The sequence below is a fragment of the Mya arenaria genome, chromosome 6, assembly GCF_026914265.1.
Source record: "Mya arenaria isolate MELC-2E11 chromosome 6, ASM2691426v1".
Taxonomy (NCBI): Eukaryota; Metazoa; Mollusca; class Bivalvia; order Myida; family Myidae; genus Mya; species Mya arenaria.
Window position 1 is genome coordinate 62,871,983 of NC_069127.1, and position 27,191 is coordinate 62,899,173.

Sequence of the window (27,191 nt, forward strand, 5' to 3'; positions counted from 1 at the left end):
TTGTCAAAATTTCATCCACAAAAATCAGTCCTATTTTAGCATACCAGTTACAAAGCTGTTTTCAGAAGGAATAGTATTTTTCAAGGAATCCACATCACCAATACGACACTTCAATAAGAATATCCCTCATATTAAAATACAAGGAAATCACAGACTCATTAAAAATACAATCTTTATTTCAACTGTAAACTAACACAATATTAGATAAAAACACACAAAAAAAGAAAACCTCTATTCAACAGTTTCTAGCTAGCTATGAACTTGTTTTCTCCCCTGTTTGCCGTGTTAGTAAGTGTGCTTCTTTTTCAAGTCTTTCTTTTTCCTTCTTTTTTGCATATTCCTCGTCTGCAATTTTATTTTTCTTATCCCAAATTGCCTGCTGTCTTTGCGTAACATCTTCGTGTATTATCCGCACTTTACGGGCGCCGAATCGCGACAGAACGAAGAAACTCACTAGAAATGTACACACCAACCATATCATGATAACAACTCTAGTGTAGTCCTTGGCATATATAATTGTTGTTAGTCTGAAATAGAAAGTTGAATACTTTGATAAGACGGAGATTTCAATTATATCATACAGTCGAACCCTGTGGGCACAAACTCTCAGGGACTGGCTAAAAATACCTGGAACCTCAGGAAATTCAAGCCAAGCAGGAATGCTTTCTATAAGCAAAAAGAAATCGGTCCTTTACATCCAGTTCAAGCCAACGAGGAAATCAAGCAGAGGGAGTTAGAGCTAACAATGTTTGACTGTATATTGATTTTGTAAAACCATGTTTTATGTTGTATATATACATTTTCGGGAAGTTTAGAAAGTATGAATTTGATATCTTAAAAGGCTAATAAGTTATCAACAAAAAACATAAAAAAATGTGAACAGATGGTCAGACAGACAGACCGACATACGGGGGTGATTACTATAGGGCACCCGCAAATTGGGGCCCTATAACATGTTATAATTACATACATGTTAACATCTGATAAATTTCAATATTTCTGTGTTTTAATTATGCTTAACGCTCAATCTGATCCATACAAAATTTGTATAGCATAATAATCACTCTTGAAAATGTTTGTTTTTACAAATGTACATGTCTGGGCTTTTTTACCTCTGTTAGCAGAGGCCGAAATTCATGACTTCCCAATTATTTTTTTTTTTCATTTTTAGAGTTTTTTGTTGATTGCTTCTTGTAAATCATTGAATGTTTGTTTGTGCTGATAATATTTGTATTCATTTCTAATTGTAGAAATGTATAAGTGTGTTAACATAAAAGTATGTACCTTCAATAACAATCAATGGAAAAAAAGAATTATAGACAAAAAACTAAGACATCATAAAGTTATTATATTATATGACCAGTGAGATACTTAACTTAGGAAAAAGACTTAAGTTAGGAAATGACTTAAGATGTTTTATGAATATCAGAAGCAAACATGGCCCCAATCTCTCGAAACTTCTTGGGCTGATTTCTCGAAACTTCTTAAGCTGTTATAACATGATTAAACTAAGCTCACTAGCTTTGTCCCTCTACAATTTGTGACATATTAACTATTTTGGAAGTTTTAAGACTGTTTAGTGAAGTTATCTGTCAGATAACCAAGTGAAAATATTTTTTTTTTATCAAAATCAGGTGAAAGTAATATATTCTGGTAAACAAAATAAGCAACTTAAGTCTGTTTAGCTTAAAAAGTTACGAGAAGTCAGAGCCTTAAGTCCCTTTAAACAGGATAAAGCTAAGCACACTATTTTATATTTTCTATAATTTGCGTACTTTTTACTCTGTTAAGAGTTTTTAGACTTTAAATAGGAATTATCTTTAAAATTATCACAATAAACCATTTTTTATGTTAGACTTTAAATAGGAATTATCTTTAAAATTATCACAATAAACCATTTTTTATGTTATTAAAATTAGATTTTATCATATAATTTGGCTAAATGAAATTAGCTTCTAAAGCCTGTTAAGCTTATGAAGTTTCGAGAAATTGGGGCCTCGTCTCCCTGAATTTAATCCTGCTGTGAATGTGAACAGGTTGTTTCTTTCATTTCCTAATAATCGTCTATGTAATTATTTTTTACAATTGATTTTATTTCTAAATTTTGTACTTTTTAAATTATTGTTTCTTTTCTTCTATTTGATTATCACAAAACAGTAGCTTATAGGCCTTGAATGAAACTATGTATATTTTTCATTTACCTTACAAATTCCGGAATCTCATCTCGGTGTTTAAACTTTCCCGCCCACAACAAGCAGATCTTATCGAGGTTACTGGGCGAACGGCCACTGTCTCTTTTGGCTGAAAAAATAGATATACATGATATTATGAGTCTCGAGGTGGGGCAAATTTGTCCCCAGGGGTATTGTGTGTCATATAAATGCCAAAATTGATATGATCTCAGGGGTATTCTGATTATGGCAGTAAATAACAGTAAATAATTGACAAATAAAACGAAAAACAGGAAGGAAATTGGTATTATTACAAACTCATTTATTCTATCATTTTGTTTTTGTTTACTTTCTCTGCAGATATATCTACAAAGGATTGAAATGTTTGAAACACCATGTTTATGTCTGAGGCCTAAAAAAAAGGTTTGGTTAGGGTTACATCCTTATCAAAAATAGGTGGGTAGGTAGGCTTTTTTTATATTTTTTTTTATTGGGTTTTATATAAGAATGTCATTTTCATCATTGGAGAATGGTGTTTAAGCAATAAAAAAAATTTTTTTTTAGTTTTTCATTTTTTTCAAACAGACTATAACCCAACCCAAATGTATTTTTTTTAGACCTGTTTTAAAGGCGCACAACATTGATAGAGTGATGCAATTCATTTTTTTCTTCATTTAAATGCATTATCATTTTTAACAAGTTTGACTTTAATGATCAAAACAAATAAATCATATGATTTAGGTACAGACAAAACTAGAGCTGTCACAGGAGTGACGAATACCCCCAAATGCCGCCTGGACACAGGAATGGTGAACCATTCCTTTGAAAAGAGGCCATAACTCCAAGGTTACTGCACACTGCATCTTCTTTTATCATGCATGTATTGTTTTATTTAAATCTGTTGAGTAATTTAGAAGTTACACTGCTGACAAGAAAAACTAGCCTTTCATGAGTTATCATCCGGAAACCGTTTTTCTATTTTTAGTAACAGTGACCTTGACTTTGGGCCCACCAGCTCCAATATCGAACTTGACCTGTATCTTCTGATGTTACACCTGTGTACCAAAAATTGTTCAAATCTGTCAAGCCTTTCATGAGTTATCGTCCGGAAACCGTTTTTCTACTTTTAGTAACAGTGACCTTGACCTTCGCCCCACCAGCCCCAATATCGAACTTGACCTGTATCTTCTGATGTTACACCTGTGTACCAAAATTTTTTCAAATCTGTCTAGCCTTTTACGAGTTATCGTCCGGAAACCATGAAAACCGACAGACCGACCAACAGACAGACTGACCGACCGACCGACTGACTGACAAGCTCACTCCTATATACCTCCTCAAACTTCGTTTGTGAGGGTATAAAAATAAGCCTTTCGAAATGTTTTGTTTTTAATGAACAGCTATGTTCACACACAGAGTTCACACTAAAAAACACGCCAAAATACCGCTTATATTTCTTATCTGTCACTAAATATTTCACAAGTCATATGACACCAAAGTAGAAGCTTAATCCCATCAGATGACTGTGGGTATATTTGCCCCCCAGGGTAAATGTTAGGCAAATGAACACGGTATTAGATTTTCTAAAATATTCATATATCTTTTTTTTGTCCAGGGACTAAGGCCAAAGAAAAAGGAAAATTAGCTCTAAGATTCTCATCCTCAGACTCCCGCCCTATTCCCTTAGCCTGTTGGTTTTGAGGTTGAAAATCGGGCAAAAGCTGAAACGCAAAAAAAAATCAACAGAATTTTTGGTTTTTATTAAAAATCAAATCTGCCGACATCTTTGATTGCTTTTAAACTTGAATCATAATCATCATGGAGAATCTTAAAATGATTTTTCTCTTGCCCAAGATAAAGTAAAGATCTTAAGGGCAGAAATACATACCACTATATATGGCCTGTTCTGCTGCCTCTGAAATATAAAATAACAACACATCATTAGAAATCAAATAATTATAATTATCCAATTGTTGAACTGTATATTTTTTTATACAATAACAGGTAACGCAAATAAAGAGGTAAAAATATAAAGGTAATGAAGATAAGTCTTGTTATTTTTTCTTAAATCAAGGCAAGTTTGGGGTTTGTAACAATTAATCATTGTTTAATTAATTATCGTACCATCAAGTTCCGTCTCCGGTTTATCCATAGGACCATCAATCGCTTTCTCTGTTTCTTTAGATTTTGAGTCTTGACCTGAAATAAACATGAGAGACATTGATTAATGTTTCAATAAAGTGTCATATTAAAGGTCTAAAAAATAATTAATAAAGAAAATAGATTTGCTATCATTGGGCATTTGTTGAAGTTAACAATGTTGTGAACATCTTCGTTTTTAACTTTCAAAAATGCATAGACACACTTATGACCTACAGGATTTGAAACAACTGTTTTAGCGGTACTTGTATTATTTAAATACATCTGTGCAATAGTTAACCTTCAAAAATGACCAACAATGCTGTCAACAACATTTTTAAGTTTAACAAAGTTCTGAACAATCAGCCCATTATGTAATTAATAATAGGCTAAAGCTTATAAAAAACAACTGCAAAATAAATAATAAGTCAATCTTAAGTTGATAATTATTCCCATGATCACCTCTACTGGTCTAGAGGTAAGGGTATCCGCTTACAAAGTGGGAGGTCGAAAGTTCAAATGTTTTGATATAAGCAGTAGCTGAGCAAGCAGCTTGTCTTTAAAATGAATAGATACTATTTGCCTTTCTGCCAAGCTTCTCTTTGTCATGCATGCGCAAAGTTTGCATGTCAGTCTGTATTTAACGTGTTTTTTTTTTTTTTTTTGGGGGGGGGGTCCATTGTTTTTAAAATCCATTACCTCTATACTTTGAAATGAAGTATCGGAAAGTAGTATTTGAGACTTCTTCGTAGCCACCACCCTCTCCTCTGACTCCCCCACCACTCTCCAAGCAACCTCAACCACAACATACAACCCACTTAAACACAATATAGTTTTAAACCATTCAGCACACTCTTTTGTATGTACTTAGAAATATGAAAGGGGTACCCGGGTTTTTGCCACCCCGAACCCTCCTCCGTCTTCCCCACCCCTCTCCAAGGGGTGCATACAACACACGAACACAATAAAGTATTAAATCCGGGCATAAAAAAACGAACACGAAAACTCACTTGTAGTAATAATAGTAAAAGCTTAAGAGTAATATTTTTACGAATATTGTGTACTTTTGATTCATTTGAAGACATAAATATAAACATATTAACATGTCAAACTAGATTACGTGAGTTTAAGCATCAATGTTTTTAATTTTGACTTACTGTAATTTCTTTGACTAGACCTCCATCTTGTCAATACACCAGGAAGTTTGTTATACAACCGATAAAATTGTCCGTATTTACAAATCGTAGAATGAGTAAAATTTGCCACCGACATTTTTAAAATCAGTGATTTATTTTAATGTTCACTGTGCAAAATTGTTTGTGAAGGTTGACGATTAATATACAACCAGAAGCTAACCAAATATATTATTTCCGGTTCAAAATGAAAGTAGAAAATGATAGGATTTTTTTAATTGGATCGCTCTATTTGTCTCGAACTCATTGATTGGTTATTGTTTTCTCAGCAAGATGAGGATGAAATTAGCTCATTAATTTTAAACATCTTTCCTCTGGATCAAAGACTCATACTATAAGGTAACATTGTATATAGACATAATATAAATTCCAAATAAATTGATGCATATGCAGAACTCCTGCGGTTATCGTCTGAGAGTTAACTTTAATTTTCACAGGTTGTTTTTTTCGCAAAGAAGAATAGCTTAAAGATTGAGAAAATTGAAAAAAAATAACATTGGAGTATGTTTGTTAATCATTCCTTGTTTATATGTTTCTTATTCAACTCAATTTTATTCTCTGCGAATTGGTAAAATGCTGTTTTCCTTTTAAAAACATGTATATATTTCGGACAGAGTAATATTTCGGACGTGTATCGATAAATGCAGGTCACAATTTAAAACATCCTATATGTTGCTCAGACTTCGAATGTTTTAAGGTTAAATGTATATTTTACTAGTTTCCTGTACATTTTAACAAGTAAATTAAAACTAAAATCATATCTGGGAGAAATAGAAAAATCGTGGTACACCATAATTTGCACTATATACATGTATATATATATATATAGATAATTAGGTGGCTTCCCCCCCGTTCAATTGCTCCCAGATGAGAATAATGTCATGCAAAGCGAAGGTGAGAAAAGTGCAATTCAATTACTTTATTTGTCCAAATTGATTTATTTTCAGTTCATCTACTGCTAAAATTTGTCTGTTGAAATGAGTAGTGTGTAATTTAAAAGTAGTACACTTAGCTTCAGGATTAACAATGGCGTCAGCATGATACAAGTGCATGCATATATTTTTAATTGCCAACATAGAGTATGTTTGCTATTTTTGTTCTTGGCAGACTCTTGGCACTCATCAACACATGACATTCACACCTATGTTAAGTTGCCTACATTCAAATAATTGTTGCTACAGTAGGATAAGCATTGTTACAGTCTTTATATGGATCTGTGAGAATGCCTAGAAACAGACTGGACAAATATAATTGCACTGTACATGGAATCATTAGGAATTATAGATTAACCATTCCTGAGTGATTCAGGATTAAAATGCATACAGCATTTATGTAAGTTCTTACTCAAAACAAGCCTCACACCACTATGATAACTATCTCATCACAGTAAGATCTACTATTTAATTTATTTGCAGATTTCATCAGCATGGCAGATGTTGATCAAAGCCATGGTTTGCTTGGTGAAAAATTTACCTGCTTGATATGTGGACAGGAAGGACTAAGCGATGAAAAAATGAGAAATCATGTCCTTGTTGAACATGTTGAAAATACAGTGTGTTGTCCATTTTGTGATTTAGCAGGAATTACCAGTGATGAGATGACGTTACACATTAATTCTGTTCATTTTGATGATTTAGCAAAACAGCAAACATCTGGTCCCGGTAAACAGAATGGTGATCTAAGTTGTACAGCAGAAAATGGAGAAGACATGAACGAAAACAAAAAGCTAGATCCAGATACATATGGAAAGGCCCATGGAGGTGCAATACCAAAAACTACAGGAAAGTCATTAAAGCACTCACATAGTCTGGATCAAAGTCCACACAGATCTCCATCAAGAAAATCTGGGGGAATAAAAACATCACAATCTGAGTCCAATATTAACCGCAGAGGTCGTTTATCATTGAATTTTGATATTATAAATGAGCCAGGCCCATCACATTCTGCATCATCAGAGGCAATCAAGGCATCTGCTTCAGCTCAGTCTATAAGATCATCCGTTTCTGCGCAATCAATGCGAATGTCTACATCTTATAATGATTCCTTTAATGGAGCGTTTGGTAGCAGTGTTGATTTGGAGCCTAATAACACACAGACTGTACGTTTACGATTACAGAGTAGTATACACAATAACAATGATGTTATTCTTGAAGAAAGCCAAGATAACAATAATATTCCACTTCAGCCGAACCTTAATCAAGTGCTACAGCCAGATATCAATGATAATGTTGAGCCGGATATCAACTCAAACATGCCTGCTGCGTTTTCATGTCCTTTGTGTCAGTTTATAACATCATCAGAAAATTTAATCCAAGCTCATGTAAATATGGCACATGTTGATGTATTAAGTCCGGCAAGACCAAGGTCGGAAGCAGTAGGAGCAAGTGCATCGTCAGCTGCTAACTCTACTAGAAGAGGAAATACAGATATCAGCTCAACTACCCAGTGTAGTGGGGTTGTAAAAGATGAATATCCATGCCCAATCTGTCTGAAGATTTATGACAATGTTGGTGAACTTAGCTTACACGTGAATCAAGCCCATTCCCAGATATTTAGTCCGGATCGACCAGTGGGGGCCAGTTCTGGAGAAGCAGTGGCGGGGCCATCTTCGTTCCAGTGTCCAGTCTGTGGACTGGAGCTGTACGAACGCTCTAGGCTTGAGGCTCACGTCAACGGACATTTCTCTGCAGAACAGACACCAAGTAAGATACACTCCAACTTGTGTAGGTTGTTACAGTTTTTGTCTGCTATTACGAATGTATATTGATTTTGACAGAGGTACATTTACGGATTGATTGCAGTTTTTCTTGTGTTTATGCTGTATGACCACAGTAGGGGACGCAAAGCAATTCCATGAAGCACAGCAGTGCATCTTGGTCATTTGCTTGCTTGCTGTACTGCCTTCATACAGTATAAATGCAAGGAAAAATGCAATTAATACATTTACATTTTTAAAAAGATATTTATTCAATTAAAAATTAGCAGTATCTCCTGCAATTGATTATTTTTTCTTAAAGAAGTATATCTGACAACTTCTGTTTTTAAAAAAAGGATAGCAAATTGGCTGATTTTTGTAACATCATATATCATTGATTATGTGACACAGTGGTTATCCAATCAAGTGCAATATTGAAATAAACAATGTTATGTATAAAACTTAGCATGTTATACAATATGAACGTCAAGTTTTATCTATACAAAGGACGAGGGGAATGTAAATATTTCAATTTCATTGGAGTTGGAGTTTGATATTGTTAATTTTTTATTTTCTAGCTGACTGTAACATTAATTTTGAACAATGACGGGGCTTGCATGTAAGACATGATTGTAAGCACTATATTTTTTTGAAGAATTATGGTAGATGAAATTATTGTCCAAACATGTATGATGATCAATAGTTATGAATCTGATGATTGTACATATACATGTGTGTTTCAGTAATAGAGCGTAATGATCGGCTGATAGCCCAGGCACTGCAGGATAAGGAAGCTGATATTGCAGGCCAGGAAGAGCAGAAAGAGTTCCAGAAATTACAGGTGAGTTACTGAAGTTTACATGGGAGTTACTTTAGTTTACAGGTGAGTTACTGAAGTTTACAGGTGAGTTACTGAAGTTTACATGTGAGTTACTTAAGTTTACAGTTTAGTTACTAAAGTTTACAGGTGGGTTACTAAAGTTTCAGGTGGGTTACGGAAGTTTACAGGTGGGTATCTGAAGTTTACAGGTGAGTTACTAAAGTTAACAGGTGAGTTACTGAAGTTAACCGGTGAGTTACTAAAGTTAACAGGTGAGTTACTGAAGTTAACCGGTGAGTTACTGAAGTTTACAGGTGAGTTATTCAAGTTTATAGGTGAGTTACTCAAGTAAGCAGGTGAGTTACTGAAGTTTACAGGTGAGTTACTTAAGTTTACAGTTTAGTTACTAAAGTTTCAGGTGGGTTACGGAAGTTTAAAGGTGGGTAATTGAAGTTAACAGGTGAGTTACTGAAGTTTACAGGTGAGTTACTTAAGTTTACAGCTGAGTTACTCAAGTTTACAGGTGAGTTACTAAAGTAAGCAGGTGAGTTACTGAAGTTTACAGTTTAGTTACTAAAGTTTACAGGTGGGTTACTAAAGTTTCAGGTGGGTTACTGAAGTTTACAGGTGGGTTATTGAAGTTTACAGGTGAGTTACTCAAGTTTACAGGTGAGTTACTCAAGTTTACAGGTGAGTTACTCAAGTTTACAGGTGAGCTACTGAAGTTTACAGGTGGGTTATTGAAGTTTACAGGTGAGTTACTCAAGTTTACAGGTGAGTTACTCAAGTTTACAGGTGAGTTACTCAAGTTTACAGGTGGGTAATTGAAGTTTACAGGTGAGTTATTGAAGTTAACAGGTGAGTTACTGAAGTTCACAGGTGAGTTACTGAAGTTCACAGGTGAGTTACTGAAGTTAACAGGTGAGTTACTGAAGTTCACAGGTGAGTTACTGAAGTTAACAGGTGAGTTACTGAAGTTCACAGGTGAGTTACTGAAGTTCACAGGTGAGTTACTGAAGTTCACAGGTGAGTTACTGAAGTCTACAGGTGGGTAACTGAAGAAATGGAAGTAGATATTCAAACCATATAATTGTTTCCACTATTTTTTAACTTTTACGTTGAAAATTAATTAAGTTGCAACAATAACTTGAAAACTTTTGTTGAAATTATTATTTTTACTTCAAGACAGATTGACAAGGTCTTCCTCAGAGTTCACAAATTCAATGGAAAAAAAGTTATCTTTTGTCTATTTAAAACTGACCTTGCTTTTCCTCAATTGCAGGCCATGTATGGAATGGTGGATGGAAACACACCTTATAAGAGGAAGTATGAGAAAAACTTGGAGCGGGCAGTGGCGAATGGTGATATGACAATTACAGAATTCCACGAGAGAAAGATTGGCTTCAAGTATGCTGATTCTCGTGGCATCGATGATGGTAACTCATGTACGAAAGGTAAGGCCTTAAAATATTACACGTGTATCAGTTTTTGTTGGATATTCTTATAAATTTTATGATTGATAATCGAAATTGACAATAATAATCAATTATTGAATCAAATGCGTATTTCCATACTTAATATGGGTATGTAAATAACAGTTATGTTTATCTTATCAACTGCTTTGTCTTTTCATTTCAAACACATTGAATGACAGAAATATAAATTAAAACACCAAATAAATACCTTTTTGTAAATTAATGAAACCCATTTTGACAGAGGATGTTGACTCAGCAAAAAATATAATACACCTGTATTTAAAGGTTTTAAACATATATTTAAGTTCCAGTTAATATTCCAGGTGTCATACAGCGGTTGCAAGAATACTACCGCACACCAACACACGGCGTGTCAAAGGCCTACCTGTGTACGAGCGTGGACCATTACGCTGGCTCGTTCGGTGACAAGGGCTATGGGTGTGGATACAGGAATTTCCAAATGTTGCTGTCCTCCCTCATAACTGACTCAACATACTGCAGGGTGTTGTTTAATGGTAAGTTAAATGTAGTAGATTAAAGATGCACTCTTACTCCCAAATAAGATTTAACACAATTTATAATATTGTTTTATTATTCCAAAAAAAGATAAGGAAATGTCGAAAACAATGGTTTTTATGAAGGATACAGAGTTTAATTGGAAAGAAATGAGCACAAAACACAGTATTTCTACCTTATGAGACTATAGTAGACCACAGTAAATCTTTTAGCATTCACCAATCATTTAATATTTTTGTGTTTTCTGCTATAAAATACACGGTTACAATCTTGTTATCAGTAATTAATATTTACCATAAATGCATTATTTAGTAAGTAGTTAAAGGTTTATCAGTCAAAATGTATGTTTGTTATACATATGTATTCATTGATTTTGAATAAGAGTGTCACTTTAAAAAAATTTAATGTTTGTCATCAAGGCCACATTTTTTTTTGGTCAGATTTTGGCCAAGAAAAATTGAAGTGACCTGGTGAGATTTCTGGTGGTTGCTCATTTTTTCATATTTTTTTTCATTATCTGACATGTATGTATAGTTCATTCATTCATAAGCATTCAACCCAGTGAAGGTATTATTCTTATTAGGTTTTGGATCATAGTTGACTGTTAGGATGTTAACCTGGTTTGAGCTACTCCGGTTCTTTGACTTGCACCAGTGTATAGCACTGTCACAGGGGACCCCTGTTTAAGGTTCTTCCACAGACAGCTTCTTTTATTTGTTGTGAGGGGGAAGGGGGTATCAAACATAAGACCCCTTGGTTGACAGTCAAATATCTTACCAATAGACCAAGGATGGACCTCCCATTTCTCTTCATGAAATTATTGTTGATTTATGCCTCATGTTTATCTTGAACTCAATGAAGTAAAAATTGAATTACATGTTAAAATCGTTTATTTTAGACAGACCATTAATGCCATCGATTACAAAGATTCAGCAATTAATCGAGGCTGCTTGGGAGAAAGGGTATGACAAGCAAGGCAGAGAACAACTGGCAGGCCGCGTGCTGAATACAGAGAAATGGATAGGGGCCACGGAAATTGTCGCTACATTGTCATCACTCAAAGTCCGGTGAGGAGAAGATTTTTGATACCATGTTAAACAAATTCCATTGAATGTTGTTTTTTTATATAAGACCATGACAACTTTTAAAAACTTTGAAAATTTTAACCATTTGACTGCAGTGAAAATTTTCCTTATTCCCATACTGAAAAAGTATATATTGATCCCATAATCAGGTAAAATATACCTCTTACTTGTTGTTTTTTGAGCATTGCCCTCGTAACATTTAGCAAATGTTGCATTATAGTGCCATTCATGAATATGTCGGTTTGTTGAATACGAGGTCGAAAAACAAGTGGAACATTATATGAGTGTTTTTTCCCCATTTGCCAAAACAGCTCTATTTTTCCCTTATCAAAGAGCCCTGCTACGATACCCTCAAAAGTGGAAATAATCACTGGAATGGTCATGTAATTACTGTTTATTTTTTGTTATGCCCCCTTTTGAAAAAAGTGGGGTATATTGTTTTGCACATGTCGGTCGGTCGGTCGGTCTGTCTGTCTGTCTGTCGGTCGGTCGGTCGGAATACCAAATGGTTTCCGATCAATAACTTGAGAACGCTTTGACCGAGGGACCTCATACTTGGTATGTGTATTGGTCATCACCAGCAGATGAACCCTATTGATTTTGAGGTCAGTGGGTCAAAGGTCAAGGTCAGTGTGACCTTTACATGAAAAACGGTTTCCGATCAATAACTTGAGAACGCTTTGACCGAGGGACCTCATACTTGGTATGTGTATTGGTCATCACCAGCAGATGAACTCTATTGATTTTGAGGTCAGTGGGTCAAAGGTCAAGGTCAGTGTGACCTTTACATGAAAAACGGTTTCCGATCAATAACTTGAGAACGCTTTGACCCAGGAACCTCATACTTGGTAGGTGTATTGGTCATGACCAGCAGATGAACCCTATTGATTTTGAGGTCAGTGGGTCAAAGGTCAAGGTCAGTGTGACCTTAACATGAAAAACGGTTTCCGATCAATAACTTGAGAACGCTTTGACCCAGGGACCTCATACTAGGTAGGCTTATTGGTCATGACCAGCAGATGAACCCTATTGATTTTGAGGTCAAAGGTCAAGGTCAGTGTGACCTTAACATGAAAAACGGTTTCCGATCAATAACTTGAGAACGCTTTGACCCAGGGACCTCATACTAGGTAGGCTTATTGGTCATGACCAGCAGATGAACCCTATTGATTTTGAGGTCAGTGGGTCAAAGGTCAAGGTCAGTGTGACTGTAAGCTGAAAAAAGGTTTTCTGATTGTCCATATTTTATTTTCTTATATAGTAGACAGTAGAAATTTATATGTCACTAAATGCATGAGTTGAAGTATCAGTTTTCAGTGAACATCTAGTTTAATTATGCCCCCCTTCGAAGCAGAGGGGTTATATAATTGCTTTGCACATGTCGGTCGGTCTGTTGGAAGACCAAAGCTTGTCCGAGTGATAACTCAACAATTCCCGGACCTATGGTCATCAAACTTGACATGAAGATTAGGTATGACCAGTAGATGACCTGCCTCATATGCATCCAATGACAAATCAGCTGTCATTTCAGTCCATGCATATTTCATTCAATTGTCCAAATATTTCTGGCAACTTGGCGCTCAGGGGGCATAATGTTTGACAAACATCTCTTGTTTCTTATTGTTATTAACAAACATTTCATTTCAAATAGTGACATTGAGCTTTATGGTGATATATTTTTAAGGAAAACATATGTAAAATCTATCGTACCGTGTCCAAATTTTAAAATAATGGCGTACCTTTCTAAAGACTCACCTGATGCTAACCATAGTCGATTTTACACTGCTAATAGCTAAATCTATCAATCGATGTGATTTATGTCCCTTTGAAGTCAAAAATGCAAACAAACATATTTTCTTCCATTTATTTCTCTATTAAAGCAAATTCTGCCAGTACTGGTCATCAATTAAAAAACGTCAGAAGCCTGATATAATTGATAGGACGCAGGCATTTTTTGGTTTCCGGCGCAAAAAATGCATCCTATACACAGTATAATACAGTATTGGAGCTATAGATATGATATTTGGACTACATGTACAGTTTTGAAAACAAATATGCTGACCTAACTCCTACCTTTTTACCTACTTTCTGAATTTAGAAATGACAGCAATACAATTTGACCCATTTATCAATATTGTGCTAAGATGACCTTGACTGTGACATTTTGACCTTCTTTCTTAATTTTGAAGCTATAGTAATGAAATTTGGACCATGTGTACAGCTTTGCAAACAAATATCAATATTGACATTGGCAGCTGACCTTTTGACATTCTTTTTGACTTTCTTATACACAAAGCTACAGTATATGAATTTGAACCATGTGTACAGTTTTGAAAACAATTTTAAGTCTAGATATTTGGTGTTTAGCATTGTCTAATGGACCTGTCCCAAGATTGAAAAGCCAGTTTTGAATATGGGCTGTATGCTTCACCCCATTGGAGGCCTAAAGTGGCCTGAATTGATTTCAGCCCTTAGGCTGGGAGGTCAATCACATCCCTTATAGCAAGGCAGATAATTACTGCTTAGTTATGCCCCTTGACCATCATTGCAAGTGGTTGGCTGTAACTTGCCTTAGATGCTCATTTCTTATATGTGTAACATCATTCAACTAAGTGGTGCCAAGCAGCATACATCATAAAAGAACCATTGAATGATGAATTTGATATAAAACATAGAAAAGATATAACACAACATTATTATACATCTAAACAACGTTAATCTGAAGTAGTCGAGACCCAGATAAGAAATTCGGAATGGCGATATGTCGGATTAACAATTTTTAGAAGATGACAGGGTTCACAAATTATTGTTGCTGTAAAATATTAACTTGTGAATATTGCAATTTAAAATTCGAAATAGCGATAATTTTGGGTAAACGGTGTTCAAAATAGCGGTGTTTAAATGTAATTTTTTGTTTGCAGATGCCGCCTGCTGGATTTCCACAACCCTTCTGGTACAGGAGGAACACATCCAAAACTGTTTGAGTGGGTGAAGACATACTTTGAGAAAGGCGGCTTTAAACCCCCACTGTACTTACAACACCAAGGTTGGAACTTTATTTAACTTCTCAAAATGAATATCACAGAAGACTAAGCAGTGTTCGACACTAACGGGGTCCCAAGACCAGTTTTTCGGGAGGGACACCTGAACTTCAAAGTCCGGTATTCCGTCGGGACACTTAAATTTTGACCGATAATAGCGTTTCTTTTATTTATTACATAAATTTAGGTCCCCCTAAATTTCTTAAGAGTGCATGCAAAAATGATATTATTATTACACACACTAAAGCGAAAGTGTGGCTGACTTTTTGACTATAGTTACGTCATGAATCTATAAATAAACAGGTCATTTCACAGTGCGCATGCGGGTTAACACTTCCGTTTTGTTGTTTGCATTATCAACAAGGTCAGAGGTGACAGACTGTTATTATCGGTACAATAATTATGTTGAATTAGTTTGCTTATGTGTCAGAACCGCCCAAAAAAGATGCCAACACTACTAACCTTGATGACTTAATGATGCGACCTTCGAGTTGTTACACTAACATTTACGACACAAATACCGGAATCCTACTATTCAACATTTTTTGTTGTATGCTTTGATCGAAACAACATAGAAATAAAATTCCTGAAGTTTTATTGATTGACATACACAATTTTTCGGTCGTCTGCTCTTCCAGTATGCACTACACCTATTGGGCAGTCTGATTGATATAATATAAACTTGAGTTTTCACAAGCCAGATGTAATAGTCCAACTGTTTCTTAATCAAAAGCACTGACATATGACAAGACCTTGAACCATGACTTATTTAATGCATATTTTACGAAAATCTAAAAATAGTACCAACCATCAAGTTTTTGTTTACATTGTATCCATCTTTGTTTTTGACTGAAAACAAAAGGGACTTAGACATTCTACCGCTTTTGAACCCAATCTACCGACTAGGAGACCCATATCTTCCTCTTGCCATCGCCAGAGGTTCATATGTCTGACACTGTACTATTAACTTGTCATTACATGCTGTTGAAAACATGTATAATATGGTGTTTAAAAGACACTGTATGTGCATGTTAGATTTATTATTAAAACAGGTTAAGTAATGAAAAAAAATGTAAAAAATGGAAGGGACTCCTAATTTCAGGAAGGGACACCTGATTTCAAATGTTGGTGTCCCTTCGGGATCCCTTGGAAAAATGGTCGACCCCTGCTAAGATTTATTTAATTTATCCATAGACTTAATACTTCACACAGTTGTTCAGGACCATCACACAATGAGGTTACATAACTACATATTATCCTTAATACAAGTAAAGGCCCCTGATTGACTTAGAAACTTGGGTTAAAGTTTTAGGGCAGGTTAAAGTTTTAGTGCAAGTTGGGGTTTTAATAAAAAAAAAACTTTCCATACCCTTCATTCAATGCACTTAATACTTTGCAAAATTAATGATGACCATCTTACATTCAGGCCACATAACTCCATTTTAACCCTAAATACAAATTATGGCCCTTGATTGATGGCACATTTTTATATTCTTAATCAGGTTTTCATAAAGAGAAAACAAGTTATTAGAATGTCTTGCGTTATTGTTCGGGCGGGCTGGTGGGAGGGCAGTGTCAAAATCACCTTATGTATCGAATACTTTTGGCTAAGTTTGACATAAAGTGACCAAACTTGGTATATATAAAGAGTTTATGGAGACCTTTTATGGGAATGTGTTTGAGGCCCCTAGGATCAAGATCAAGGTCAAAGTTACTATTAATAGAAAAAGGGTTGGTATTGAATAACTTAAGTAAGGGTCTATATATTGTGACCAAACTTGATATAAAGGAAGAGTTTATGGAGACCTTTCCTGAGATTGTGTTTTGGGTCCGAGAGTTATTGTCTAGGTCAAGGTCACTGGTCCTAAAAATAAAAAATATGGTTATTTCTGAATAACTCAAGTAAGGGTTGACATAGTGTGACCAAACTTGGTATATAGGACAAGTTTATGCAGAGCTTCATTGAATTGCCTTTTGCATTTTGTATTTTCAGGTCATAGTCGAACTATTGTTGGTATTGAAGAATTAAAAGACAAGCGTCTAAGGCTCCTGATCTTTGATCCAAGCATGCGCAAGAAACAGATGATGCTGTTCCACAGTATAGTCAATGCCAACCTTATGCGAACCTTGAGACGACCCCTTGAAAATATGAAGGCCAAACAGTACCAAATTGTGGCTGTTGTCGGCACCCTCTCGGAACAAGAATGCCAGGTATGTTCTAGTGTGAATGATTCCGTTTGAGATGCCCCCTAAGTGTTTAAGCTAAAAATAACAGAGCAGAGTGGGCCCCAAAAAAGACAAGAGTCTTTCTTAAAAAGGGCAGAAAATATTTGTAGTTTAAAAGGCCAAGTTTACTATATTAAGACTGTGGTATAGGTGCTCACTACTCACCAAAGAGGGCTTGGGTTCTAACTCTACAAGGGAAACATCTGTTGGCCTTTGAAAAGTGGACAACAGTATTTGTTTCTAACAAGTAAATGGACTTGGGAGTGATTCATAGCTTTACAACCAAGCTAAAATGAAATTCCTTTTTTCAGGAGAGCAAGGTCTTGAAGTCTGAGAGGCTCAGCTGAAACCAAGACACATCTGCAATAACAGAGTTCTAGTTTTATTTCCCAAAACTCCTTAAATGTAACAAGCCAAGCTTAAGTATGTTATTTCATTAAGCCAAATTTCATATCTTCCTAGCCTTGAATTTACTAAATAAAATGAATTTATTTTGACTATCATAAACATAATTTCTTTAGAATGTGAATATTACAGGTATACAAATTATACCAAAATTAAAATAGTAAGCTTATTTTTATCCTGTCACAAGGGACTTACCGGTAAGATGTTTGGGAAAGATTGGGATCTGTAGTCCTTGTGCCATAGTGTCACTGCCATAATCTCCCCTTTACTTTTATATATAAACATATGTTGTGCTGTGAAATGACCGTTGTCAAATGGACTCAGAATGTGTTGCTTCGGCAGATAGCCTAAGAGTGCTATACAGCCAACTCCTATACTACGAAAAGTTACAAGAGAGCCCAAAATTGGTACCTCCTTGTGGCTAGAAAATTGCTGACTTGGGTAGAGTACTTTCTATTTCATTGTAAATGAACATTTTTTGTGCTGAAAAATGACTGTTGTCATTTGAACCCAAAGTGCGTTGCTTTGGCAGGAGAGAGCCCAAAATTGGTACATCCCTGTGGCTAGAATATTGCTGCTTCAAGGAGAGTACTCTCCATCAACTTGACCATGCTTGACCATCTGCATACATCAGTTAAAGCCACATGGACTTAATGGAGGTCGGGCTTTACCTTATTGCCCTTTTTCTATTGGTTGACTAATTCTATTTTAAACCAAAATTAATGTGCTTTTGAAAAGTGCTATTTTGCTTAGGTAAGTAGAGTTCTTCTTGAACTATGCCTATTCAACTCGCAGACACTATTTGATTACCCTGTACTTCATTATCGTAATAATTTAAATATTTCTGGTCTAAACGGAATGTGTACTGCCTGCCGCTGACGATGCGAAATGTGTCGCCTAAAATGGCTTGACTATCGATATTTATGTTGTCTTCATGATAATATTTTTAACTTGTAGCCCATTCAGGCAGGGGCAGGAAGCTGTCCAAATGATCTTGCCCGAGGCCACTCCCACTTGCCTGAACAGTTTTCCAAAACATATCTTTAAGATCTGTTTTCTATAGACATTGTTGTTTTATGTTCCTTACCATGAAAAAGATGTCCAGTAATAAGACTTGCTTGGCAGGATCTTTGCTCCCCCATATAATTAATGTAAAAAGCATTTGTTACATTTTAATTAACTTTGTTTTTAAGATTTTCTCTGCCTGCACCCAATCTTTAATTTGACGTGCCCATGGGCAAGCTGACTGATATTTTTTTAAGTTTTGGCAATTCAACTTCAGCTAGGCTTCCTGTAAGAGGGTTATATTGAAAACTGTTATTGTAGCTATGTGTGTTTCAAAAATGTGGAGTTTATTTATTTAGAACTGATTCACTTAGCTTAGTATTTATGCACAAATTGTTTACAATGTTATGCCGCAGGGTGGTTTTGCCCAGGTTAGAGAATCAGGATTTATACAAACTGCAAACTTTGTTGATTAAACTCCATCCCTGGAACAAGTGTTTTTTTTCAAAATGCCTGAAACCAGAAGGTGTTCTAGACATCTAAAATTCCTTTAAAAAAAACAATCCCGTCTTGTCTAAAAATGGTATATTGGGAAACACATGCCATATACAGTCCCCTTTATGCTGCAACTCCACCTTATGGTAAAACTTTAAACAAATATAAATCATCTAATTTGTGATCATGTCTTACCAAATGAGGTTGTGATACATTTTTAAATGTGCGTATGTATGAAAAGACGATTCCATAGGAAGGCTTTCAAGCGTTCTTCTTTTCCCACTGTTTAAATATGTTATTCCTACATTTTAGCCCCAATTCCTTATTTATATGTAAGTGATGTTTTTCTTTGTTTTTTTTACTGATTATATTATGAGGTTACAATCCTCCAATTTAATCAATACCGAGCTGTCTTTTGGCCTGATAAACGGAAAATGTTCAAAGACTTTAAAATACAATGCTTAAATTCAACAAATTCTTTGGCGGATCCAAGACATTAAAGATTGAATCTTAAGATCAACAATTAATAATATATTAAAATTGATGTACAAGTTCCTTACTTTCCAACCTTAGCAATGAAACATTCATATTTATATCCTACTATTTTGTAAAAAATATCATGTTTTTTCCATGGTTTTCTAAAGAGCAATGCTGGAAAGCCTGCATAGGATTTTTGAGTGCTTCACATGCAATCTTGTCAGATTAGTATTAAATTAATAATGTTTTACTTGTTAAATGTACTTGCACTTTAATGTGATAATGAATTTAATTATCAAATATATTATGCTAGTATACATGAATTTTAGCCTACGTTCATTTCTCATCAAATCCTAATAAAAACTGAGTCTTATATGAAGATTTTTTTTGTAATATGATCATACAAAAGAAACTGCTGTGTTTGCCATGTAATAGACAGACTGCTACATGTTCTTAAAAAGTTTGTACCAGAAACTTCTAAGTAACCACCCTTCAGAATATGGGGCCAGTAATGCCAACCAAAGTTCCCACCCTTCAAACTTTGGGTCCGGTTATGCCAACCAACAACCCTTCCTTCCAACTGTGGGTTCAGTCATGCCAACCAAAGTACCCACCCTTCAAATTGTGGGGCCGGTAATGCCAACCAAAGTACCCTTCAAACTGGGTCTGTCAATGCCAACCAAAGTACCCAACCTTCAAACTGGGGCCGGTATGCCAACGAAAGTACCCACCCTTCAAACTGGGTCCGTTAATGCCAACCAAAGTCCACACCCTTCAAACTGGGGCCGGTACTGCCAACCAAAGTACCCACCCTTCAAACTGTAGGTCTGGTAATGCCAGGCAAAGTATTCACCCTTCAAACTGTGGGGCCAGTAAAGCCAACCAAAGTACCCACCCTTCAGACTGTGGGGCCGGTATGCCAACCAAAGTACCCACCCTTCAAACTGGGGCCGGTAATGCCAACCAAAGTACCCACCCTTCAAACTGTGGGGCCGGTATGCCAACCAAAGTACCCACCCTTCAAACTGTGGGGCCTGTAATGCCAACCAAAGTACCCACCCTTCAAACTGTGGGGCCGGTATGCCAACCAAAGTACCCACCCTTCAAACTGTGGGGCCGGTAATGCCAAACAAAGTACCCACCCTTCAAACTGTGGGGCCGGTATGCCAACCAAAGTACCCACCCTTCAAACTGGCAAATTATTTTTTAATGTGGCCTAAAAAAGGTGTCATGTCTTATGTACAATCTTACATTTATTGCCATTTAATGCAGAAAATGATGCAACGCTATAAAGTGATCGATTGGCAAGCTTGATAATATTGCCATAAGGAGTTTCATAAATTTTTGGCAAAGAATCTTCGATTTTTTTATGTAACATTACTCATTTATCAAGCAAAATGAAGATTTTATTCTTTTTTTTTTAAATAAATTTTTAATGGTTATTCATTAGGGCAGAATACGTCAATTTTATGTTTAATTTCACAAGTGAATAATAAAAAAATGGGTAACATATGTTGTTACAAGCAACTGCATGTGATAAATGGTAACTACTCACTTCTGAATCAAACATGGCAACATTGAAATATATCAAATCATTTATATTGTGTTTATTGTGAGAATTTGTTAACTAAAGCAGCTAGATACTTTTTATCATTCTGAACTTTATAACTGCACATTGATGTATGTAACTAACACAGGGTCATAGTTTATAGAGATATCTGCATAATATAAGAAATCTTTCATTATTTCATAATTATGGATGAAATTTATTGTTGTAAGCAGCTTATGAAAACATTGGTTAAATGTGCTTTTTGTGTCGCCTGAAAAGACGACATATAGGGGTTACTTTTGTCGGCGGCGGCGTCGGCGGCGGTGGCGGCGTCCGCGTCCCATTTTCGCTTGTCCGGGGTATATCTCCTAAACTATTAGTGGTATCAACTTGAAACTTCATATGTACATAGTTCATAGTTTTAAAATTATTGCCCTTTGTTAATTTTCATGTTTAAAGTTTTGTCCGGGGCATATCTTGAAGAATATAAGAGGTGTCAACTTGAAACTTCATAGCTAGATAGATCTCACTGAGGGCAAGTGCAGTGCACAATAACAGTAACTCTTGCTTTCTTAGTTTTAAAGTTATTGCCCTTTGTTAATTTTCATGCTTAAAGTTTTGTCCGGGGCATATCTTGAAGAATATAAGAGGTATCAACTTGAAACTTCATAGCTAGATATATCTCATTGAGGGCAATTGCAGTGCTTAATAACAGTAACTCTTGCTTTCTTAGTTTTGAAGTTATTGCCCTTTGTTAATTTTCATGCTTAAAGTTTTGTCCGGGGCATATCTTGAAGAATATAAGAGGTATCAACTTGAAACTTCATAGCTAGATAGATCTCATTGAGGGCAAGTGCAGTGCACAAGAACCGTTACTCTTGCTGCCATATTTTTAGAGTTATTGCCCTTTGTTAATTTTCATGCTTAGGTTTTGTCCGTGGCATATCTCGTAAACTATAGGAGGTTTCAACCTGAAACTTATTCTGTAGGTATATCTGATTGAGGGTTCAAATGCCACCTACACTTGAAAGTTAAATGGCAACATCATTGTCTATAAATGAATAAAATGCCAATCTAACAGCTATAATGTCGACAGTAAATAATTCGTCAGGCGACACATCCGACTCGCGGAGTTCTAGTTATGAAAAAGAATGACATTTTTTTTCATATGATTTTGTAAAATAATTATAACATTGATAAAATGTGCTTTTTATGAAAAAAATGTGTCTGTTGATATGATTTTGTTAGAAATTTATATTTATTGTTATGTATTTCAAATTTGTGTGTGATAATGCAAAGTGGTTATACTTTGTGAAGATTTGATATATAGATATCAATCATGTCGTGATGGTAAAACTTAGCCTAACATTATTTTAGTGAAGCAAATGATAGAGCAATAGCATCCTAAATGGTACCTTATTTCAAATCGAGGCATGTTTATGTTAATTGAATAACATTTTTATATTTTTCACGTTTTTGAAATTTTATTTGCATAATGGACTGGGACACAAATAAAACATCATTGCCAAAATGAAGTTCGCATAAAATCTGGCTAACTTTTCTGAAAAACATAACTGTCATTATATATATATACATTTTAGGCATAAAATGAAAAGAAAAATTGTTTGTTTAGGTGTTTAAGATTGCAATATATTTCACCTTGTGAACACCAAAAGTAAATATTTCGCACGTGGCTGCGCCACTTGTGAAATGAAACCTTTGGTGCTCACTCAATGAAGGTTATCATGATCTTACACAGAAACAAACAAATATCCTCAATATATTCATGACTTTTTATATATCGCAAACTCAAGACCTGGAATAAAATTATTTTACTGATTTAGCATATGATGACGGAATGACAACCTAAAATTTGAACTTCATGGCCAAAATTAAAATTTATGCAAAAAGCACTGTTGTTTAATTAAAATAATCCACAATTGTAAAAGCCTCTGTAATTTAACAGCATCAATGCTGAGGCAGATTTGTATCAAGAATTTACTGGAATCTAAATGGATCTTCTGTATGCTTTGAATGAGCAATACAGTAATGCTATGTACATGTAATATATATGCTATGCTCAGTATGCATGTTTGTAAAAGTTAAAAACATTAAGTTCAAATCTGTGCACTGCAACGAGTATCTGCAATAGATGCCATATGGAAATTTTGTCTATCCTGGAATTATTTTCATAATGCATTTAAAAGTCTGTTTAATCTGCCCATCCACCATTACCATATGAAATATGCAAATATTTTATGTTCATATCTCAATATACCTCCCCTTCATAAAGAATCATGGGTGTCATTACATTCGTCTGCCAAAGAATTTGGCCGTCAAAGAGACCGCCATTAAGATTATGTCGTTTAGCATGGAAAACCAGGGTTTCAAGCTTTAAAGTCAAGGTCACTGAGCACCTCGTAGCTAAGTCAGTTTTGCCATATAAGACTTGCAAATGATAGTGGTTCATGCCCTGTTAACAACTCGGTCCTTCATGGCGCGGGATTTTAAATAATTTTACAATAGCGACCACCATAATATGACAACATGTCAAACACCAAACCTGAATCCCATAAGCTTCAACGTCAAGGTTATTTTGCGCCTCAGATCTTTGTCAGTTTTGCTTTATAAGCCTTACTGATGAAAGTTTTTTGTGTACCATCTATAAATTCCATGCATGGTTGAATTCCAAAATAATTTTACACAAGGGACCTCATCAAGATGACACCGGGGTTCTCAAGCTTCAAGGTCAAGGTATCTGCACTTGTCTGAGTTACGTGTCCTTGAACTTCAGTTTAATGATTAAGCTATATTGGAGGCTTTAGATTGATGTTTTGGCAAATAATGATTTTCCTTCATATACATGTAATCATTGATTTTATTTCAATAATTGCCTCCTGTGTCAATGCGGTGTGTAAAGGCAGTCATCTCTTCTGTGATAGCCATAGATTAAAATCATGCATGCCATATCCCCCCTCCCCTGGTGTGGGGGGGGAATCCCCTGGAATTCTGACCCATCCCCTGGTCCTCTGCCGAGGGATCCATATCCCCTGGAACTTAAAAAAACTAGCTCAAGGTTAGCAGTGGAAAGCATCCATAATATTATGAGTTTGAAATTCCATGTAGGACCACGATGACTTAGTCCAAAAATTATTGTAATTAAAGTGTGTTTCTGCTTTTATTCTTATATCATAAATGTAGATATTGTGCAAAATTTCACTGTGTAAAAATCCCCTGGTATAATATCAATTCCCCTGGGAAGCCTCTCAGAAATATGGCATGTATGTTATATGTCAGTATTTGTGTCCTGTGGAAACATTTATACAGCTTTTAATGTCAAAAACTTAACAAAAAAAGATAAATAATACAACATTTAGCTTTTGCCTTCAACGACTGTATTTTGCATAGATATTATTTACTGGAAAATTAAATGTTAGGTTGTGCACATCAAATAGAAGCTTGTCATTCAACATGCACACTTGTATCTTTGTATTATTTGGCATATTATCATTTTGATCTCATACATAGTGTTATGTACTAATTTTTGGGGACTTTGGTGTTAGTATTCAAGGGACTAGGTCGCATTTTATTAGGTCAGACATTTCATGTCTAAGATTAGCAAACTGCTTGTCACAATGGTGTATTCATTTAATGTTCAAAAATAATTTTTTTTGATAAATAAAATTTCACAAAAAAATTGTCATTTTCAACAAGTGCTTAAGTAATGCTAGTGAAAATTGGATGATTTTTGGCTTGAATTTTCAAACATCTGTTGAAATAAGTGTCGTTTAGCTATGACAGTTTCATGTTTGTTTATTTGATAAATAAAATTTAATGTCAACATGAAATCTCTGGGAAAGTTCCATTGAAGGAATTATTTTAAATAGAAAGAATTTACAAAATAATACTAAAGCTTAACCTACTTAAAAGTGCACATTAAATGTTGATGTCACAGTTATTTCTTTTTTTAATTCTTATGTTCAACTCATTTGACTTTAGATCAAAACAAAAAAAAGGGTAAGATTTAGGCACAAATAAAAAAATATTAGGGATAATTTGCTGCTTTTTAATTATGGAATTTGTGGCCTTGAAGCTATATATCAATTAAAAAAACACCATTAATAAAGGCTTATATTTTTTACAGATATCTTAATTTTTTAATCAACCTTTAAATCTTATTTTATAAGTAGTATTGAGGATATAGATTTGCAGTTTGACGCTAAGTCAACCGTGTGATGTGGAATATAAAAAAAACAGTACCCAGTATGTAATATGGAAATTTTATTTAATCATTCAATATTTCAGATGGAAATTTAACAGGTTCAAATAAAGTGATTCATCATCATTAAGTTTGCTGATACACAGAAGCAACGAATAAATACATGAATAGGGAAGATCCTTTTTTCCCCACACAGAAGCAACGAATAAATACATGAATAGGGAAGATCCTTTTTTCCCCACAATAAAAGGTGATTTAATCGTTAAAGGGCAAAATACTGTGCAAATCATTTTGATTCTGTAATTTTTTTTATGTCTATCATCATTAAATTAATTATTATTAATTATTCTTCTTTGAGCATGTCTGTGAATTTGTTCTTGTTATAGCTAGTCACTTTACTGTTGATTTTTGCTTGTTATTTATGATTGTAATAAATGTTTGCAAAGTGAAAATGACTATTTGTTTTTAGGCATAAAGAAATAAATTGTTTGTTTCCACTTACCCAGCCAACCCTATTTTTATGCACCCCATGTTGGGTAAAATCGCACCATCTGTCTGTCCTTCTCAACTTCTCTTGTCTGGGCTGTAAACTTTTTTCTTGTATTGACAGATTTTGTTTGAAATAACTTAACACATGATGTGTCGATTACAAGACCTGTGTTCCTACCATTAAGACCCATGTCCCTTCCTCTAAGGTCAAGGTCATACTTGCTGTTTGAATACTATGGAATGCTGCAAATGAGACATAGGTGGTCGTGTCTGGGATGTAACATTTTTATGTGTATTTGACATACCAAGAAGACGTGTCGCGTGCAATACCTGTGTCCCTACCTCTAAGGTCAAGGTCACACTTACTGTTTGTATACTATGGAATGCTGCGTATAAGGACAGTATAGGTGGTCTTGTCCGAGCTGTAACATTCTAATGTATGGACTGATTTAAAAACAACTTCCCACATGTATTCGACATACCAAGACGACGTGTTGCGGGCAAAATACCTGTCCCTACCTCTTAGGTTTAGGTCACACTTCCGTGTTTATTCACAACAAAAGACTGCATGTATGCGAGTATAGGTGGTTGTGTCTGGGTCTTATGTGTTGATTTAAAACAATGAGAAGTAATTGGTGTTTTTATATATTCCGCTTGTCCATAAATATTCCTTTGTTAATACACACATTTCATTGCTATTCCTTTCCCTTTCAGTGACAGCTCTTGTTCAGCCATATTTGAATGAGTACTATTACTGACACCTCACTTCTGCGTCCCTATTGCAGCTTAGTTAAAGTTTCTAACCACAATTTATCAGCAGTAACCACTTGTGCTTTGAATCAAAAACTTGATCGGAGTCCTCGTAGTAATCAGATAATAAAGATACATAAATCATGGCTAAAAACAAGGCCACTCATGGCCTGTTTTTTTACAGTTTGATTTATTTGTGTGCCGGCTATTATACTTGGCCGTGTTTCAATAAATTATCTTGGTTGTAAACTAAATGCTGCTTAGGAGTGCTCGGGGACACCCTTAAAGTTAGAGGCAGAATCTACATTATGTCTTTAACAATATTTTTATGTAAACGCAATTTACGTGAAAAATGGAGTTACACTGTCTTGGAACTTGACAATCTAGTCTTATGACCTTTACTGAAATGGCCAAGCTGCACAAATCTGATTAATGAATGTC

General features: G+C 35.1%; 2 protein-coding genes across 2 annotated transcripts; one reads left to right on the plus strand and one right to left on the minus strand.

Moving 5' to 3' along the window:
• Positions 1 to 154: 154 nt before the first annotated feature.
• Positions 155 to 5,689, minus strand: LOC128238199 (protein FAM162A-like). The gene is made up of 5 exons (XM_052953833.1): positions 5,468 to 5,689; positions 4,296 to 4,370; positions 4,060 to 4,086; positions 2,202 to 2,301; positions 155 to 527 (listed from the first exon to the last, which is right to left on the minus strand). The coding sequence occupies exons 1-5, from the start codon at positions 5,580 to 5,582 to the stop codon at positions 254 to 256; spliced, it is 591 nt and encodes a 196-aa protein (XP_052809793.1). The 5' UTR covers positions 5,583 to 5,689; the 3' UTR covers positions 155 to 253.
• A 10-nt stretch (positions 5,690 to 5,699) lies between these two features.
• LOC128238198 (zinc finger-containing ubiquitin peptidase 1-like) lies at positions 5,700 to 25,957 on the plus strand. The gene is made up of 9 exons (XM_052953832.1): positions 5,700 to 5,842; positions 6,919 to 8,205; positions 8,942 to 9,039; positions 10,301 to 10,472; positions 10,817 to 11,008; positions 11,908 to 12,076; positions 15,016 to 15,140; positions 17,129 to 17,346; positions 17,673 to 25,957. Exons 2-9 carry the CDS (start codon positions 6,930 to 6,932, stop codon positions 17,706 to 17,708), a joined length of 2,286 nt encoding a protein of 761 aa, XP_052809792.1. The 5' UTR covers positions 5,700 to 5,842; positions 6,919 to 6,929; the 3' UTR covers positions 17,709 to 25,957.
• Positions 25,958 to 27,191: the final 1,234 nt, after the last annotated feature.

Bases quoted from the DNA above. Each gene is read 5' to 3' on its own strand.
- LOC128238199 (XM_052953833.1), bottom strand. From the start codon at position 5,582: ATGTCGGTGGCAAATTTTACTCATTCTACGATTTGTAAATACGGACAA. The intron at 4,371-5,467 runs GTAAGTCAAAAT...TGTTTATTTCAG, and splicing joins GTCTAGTCAAAGAAATTACA to GTCAAGACTCAAAATCTAAA. The intron at 528-2,201 runs GTAAATGAAAAA...TTTCTATTTCAG, and splicing joins GAGATTCCGGAATTTGTAAG to ACTAACAACAATTATATATG.
- LOC128238198 (XM_052953832.1), top strand. From the start codon at position 6,930: ATGGCAGATGTTGATCAAAGCCATGGTTTGCTTGGTGAAAAATTTACC. The intron at 8,206-8,941 runs GTAAGATACACT...TGTGTGTTTCAG, and splicing joins CTCTGCAGAACAGACACCAA to TAATAGAGCGTAATGATCGG. The intron at 11,009-11,907 runs GTAAGTTAAATG...CGTTTATTTTAG, and splicing joins CTGCAGGGTGTTGTTTAATG to ACAGACCATTAATGCCATCG.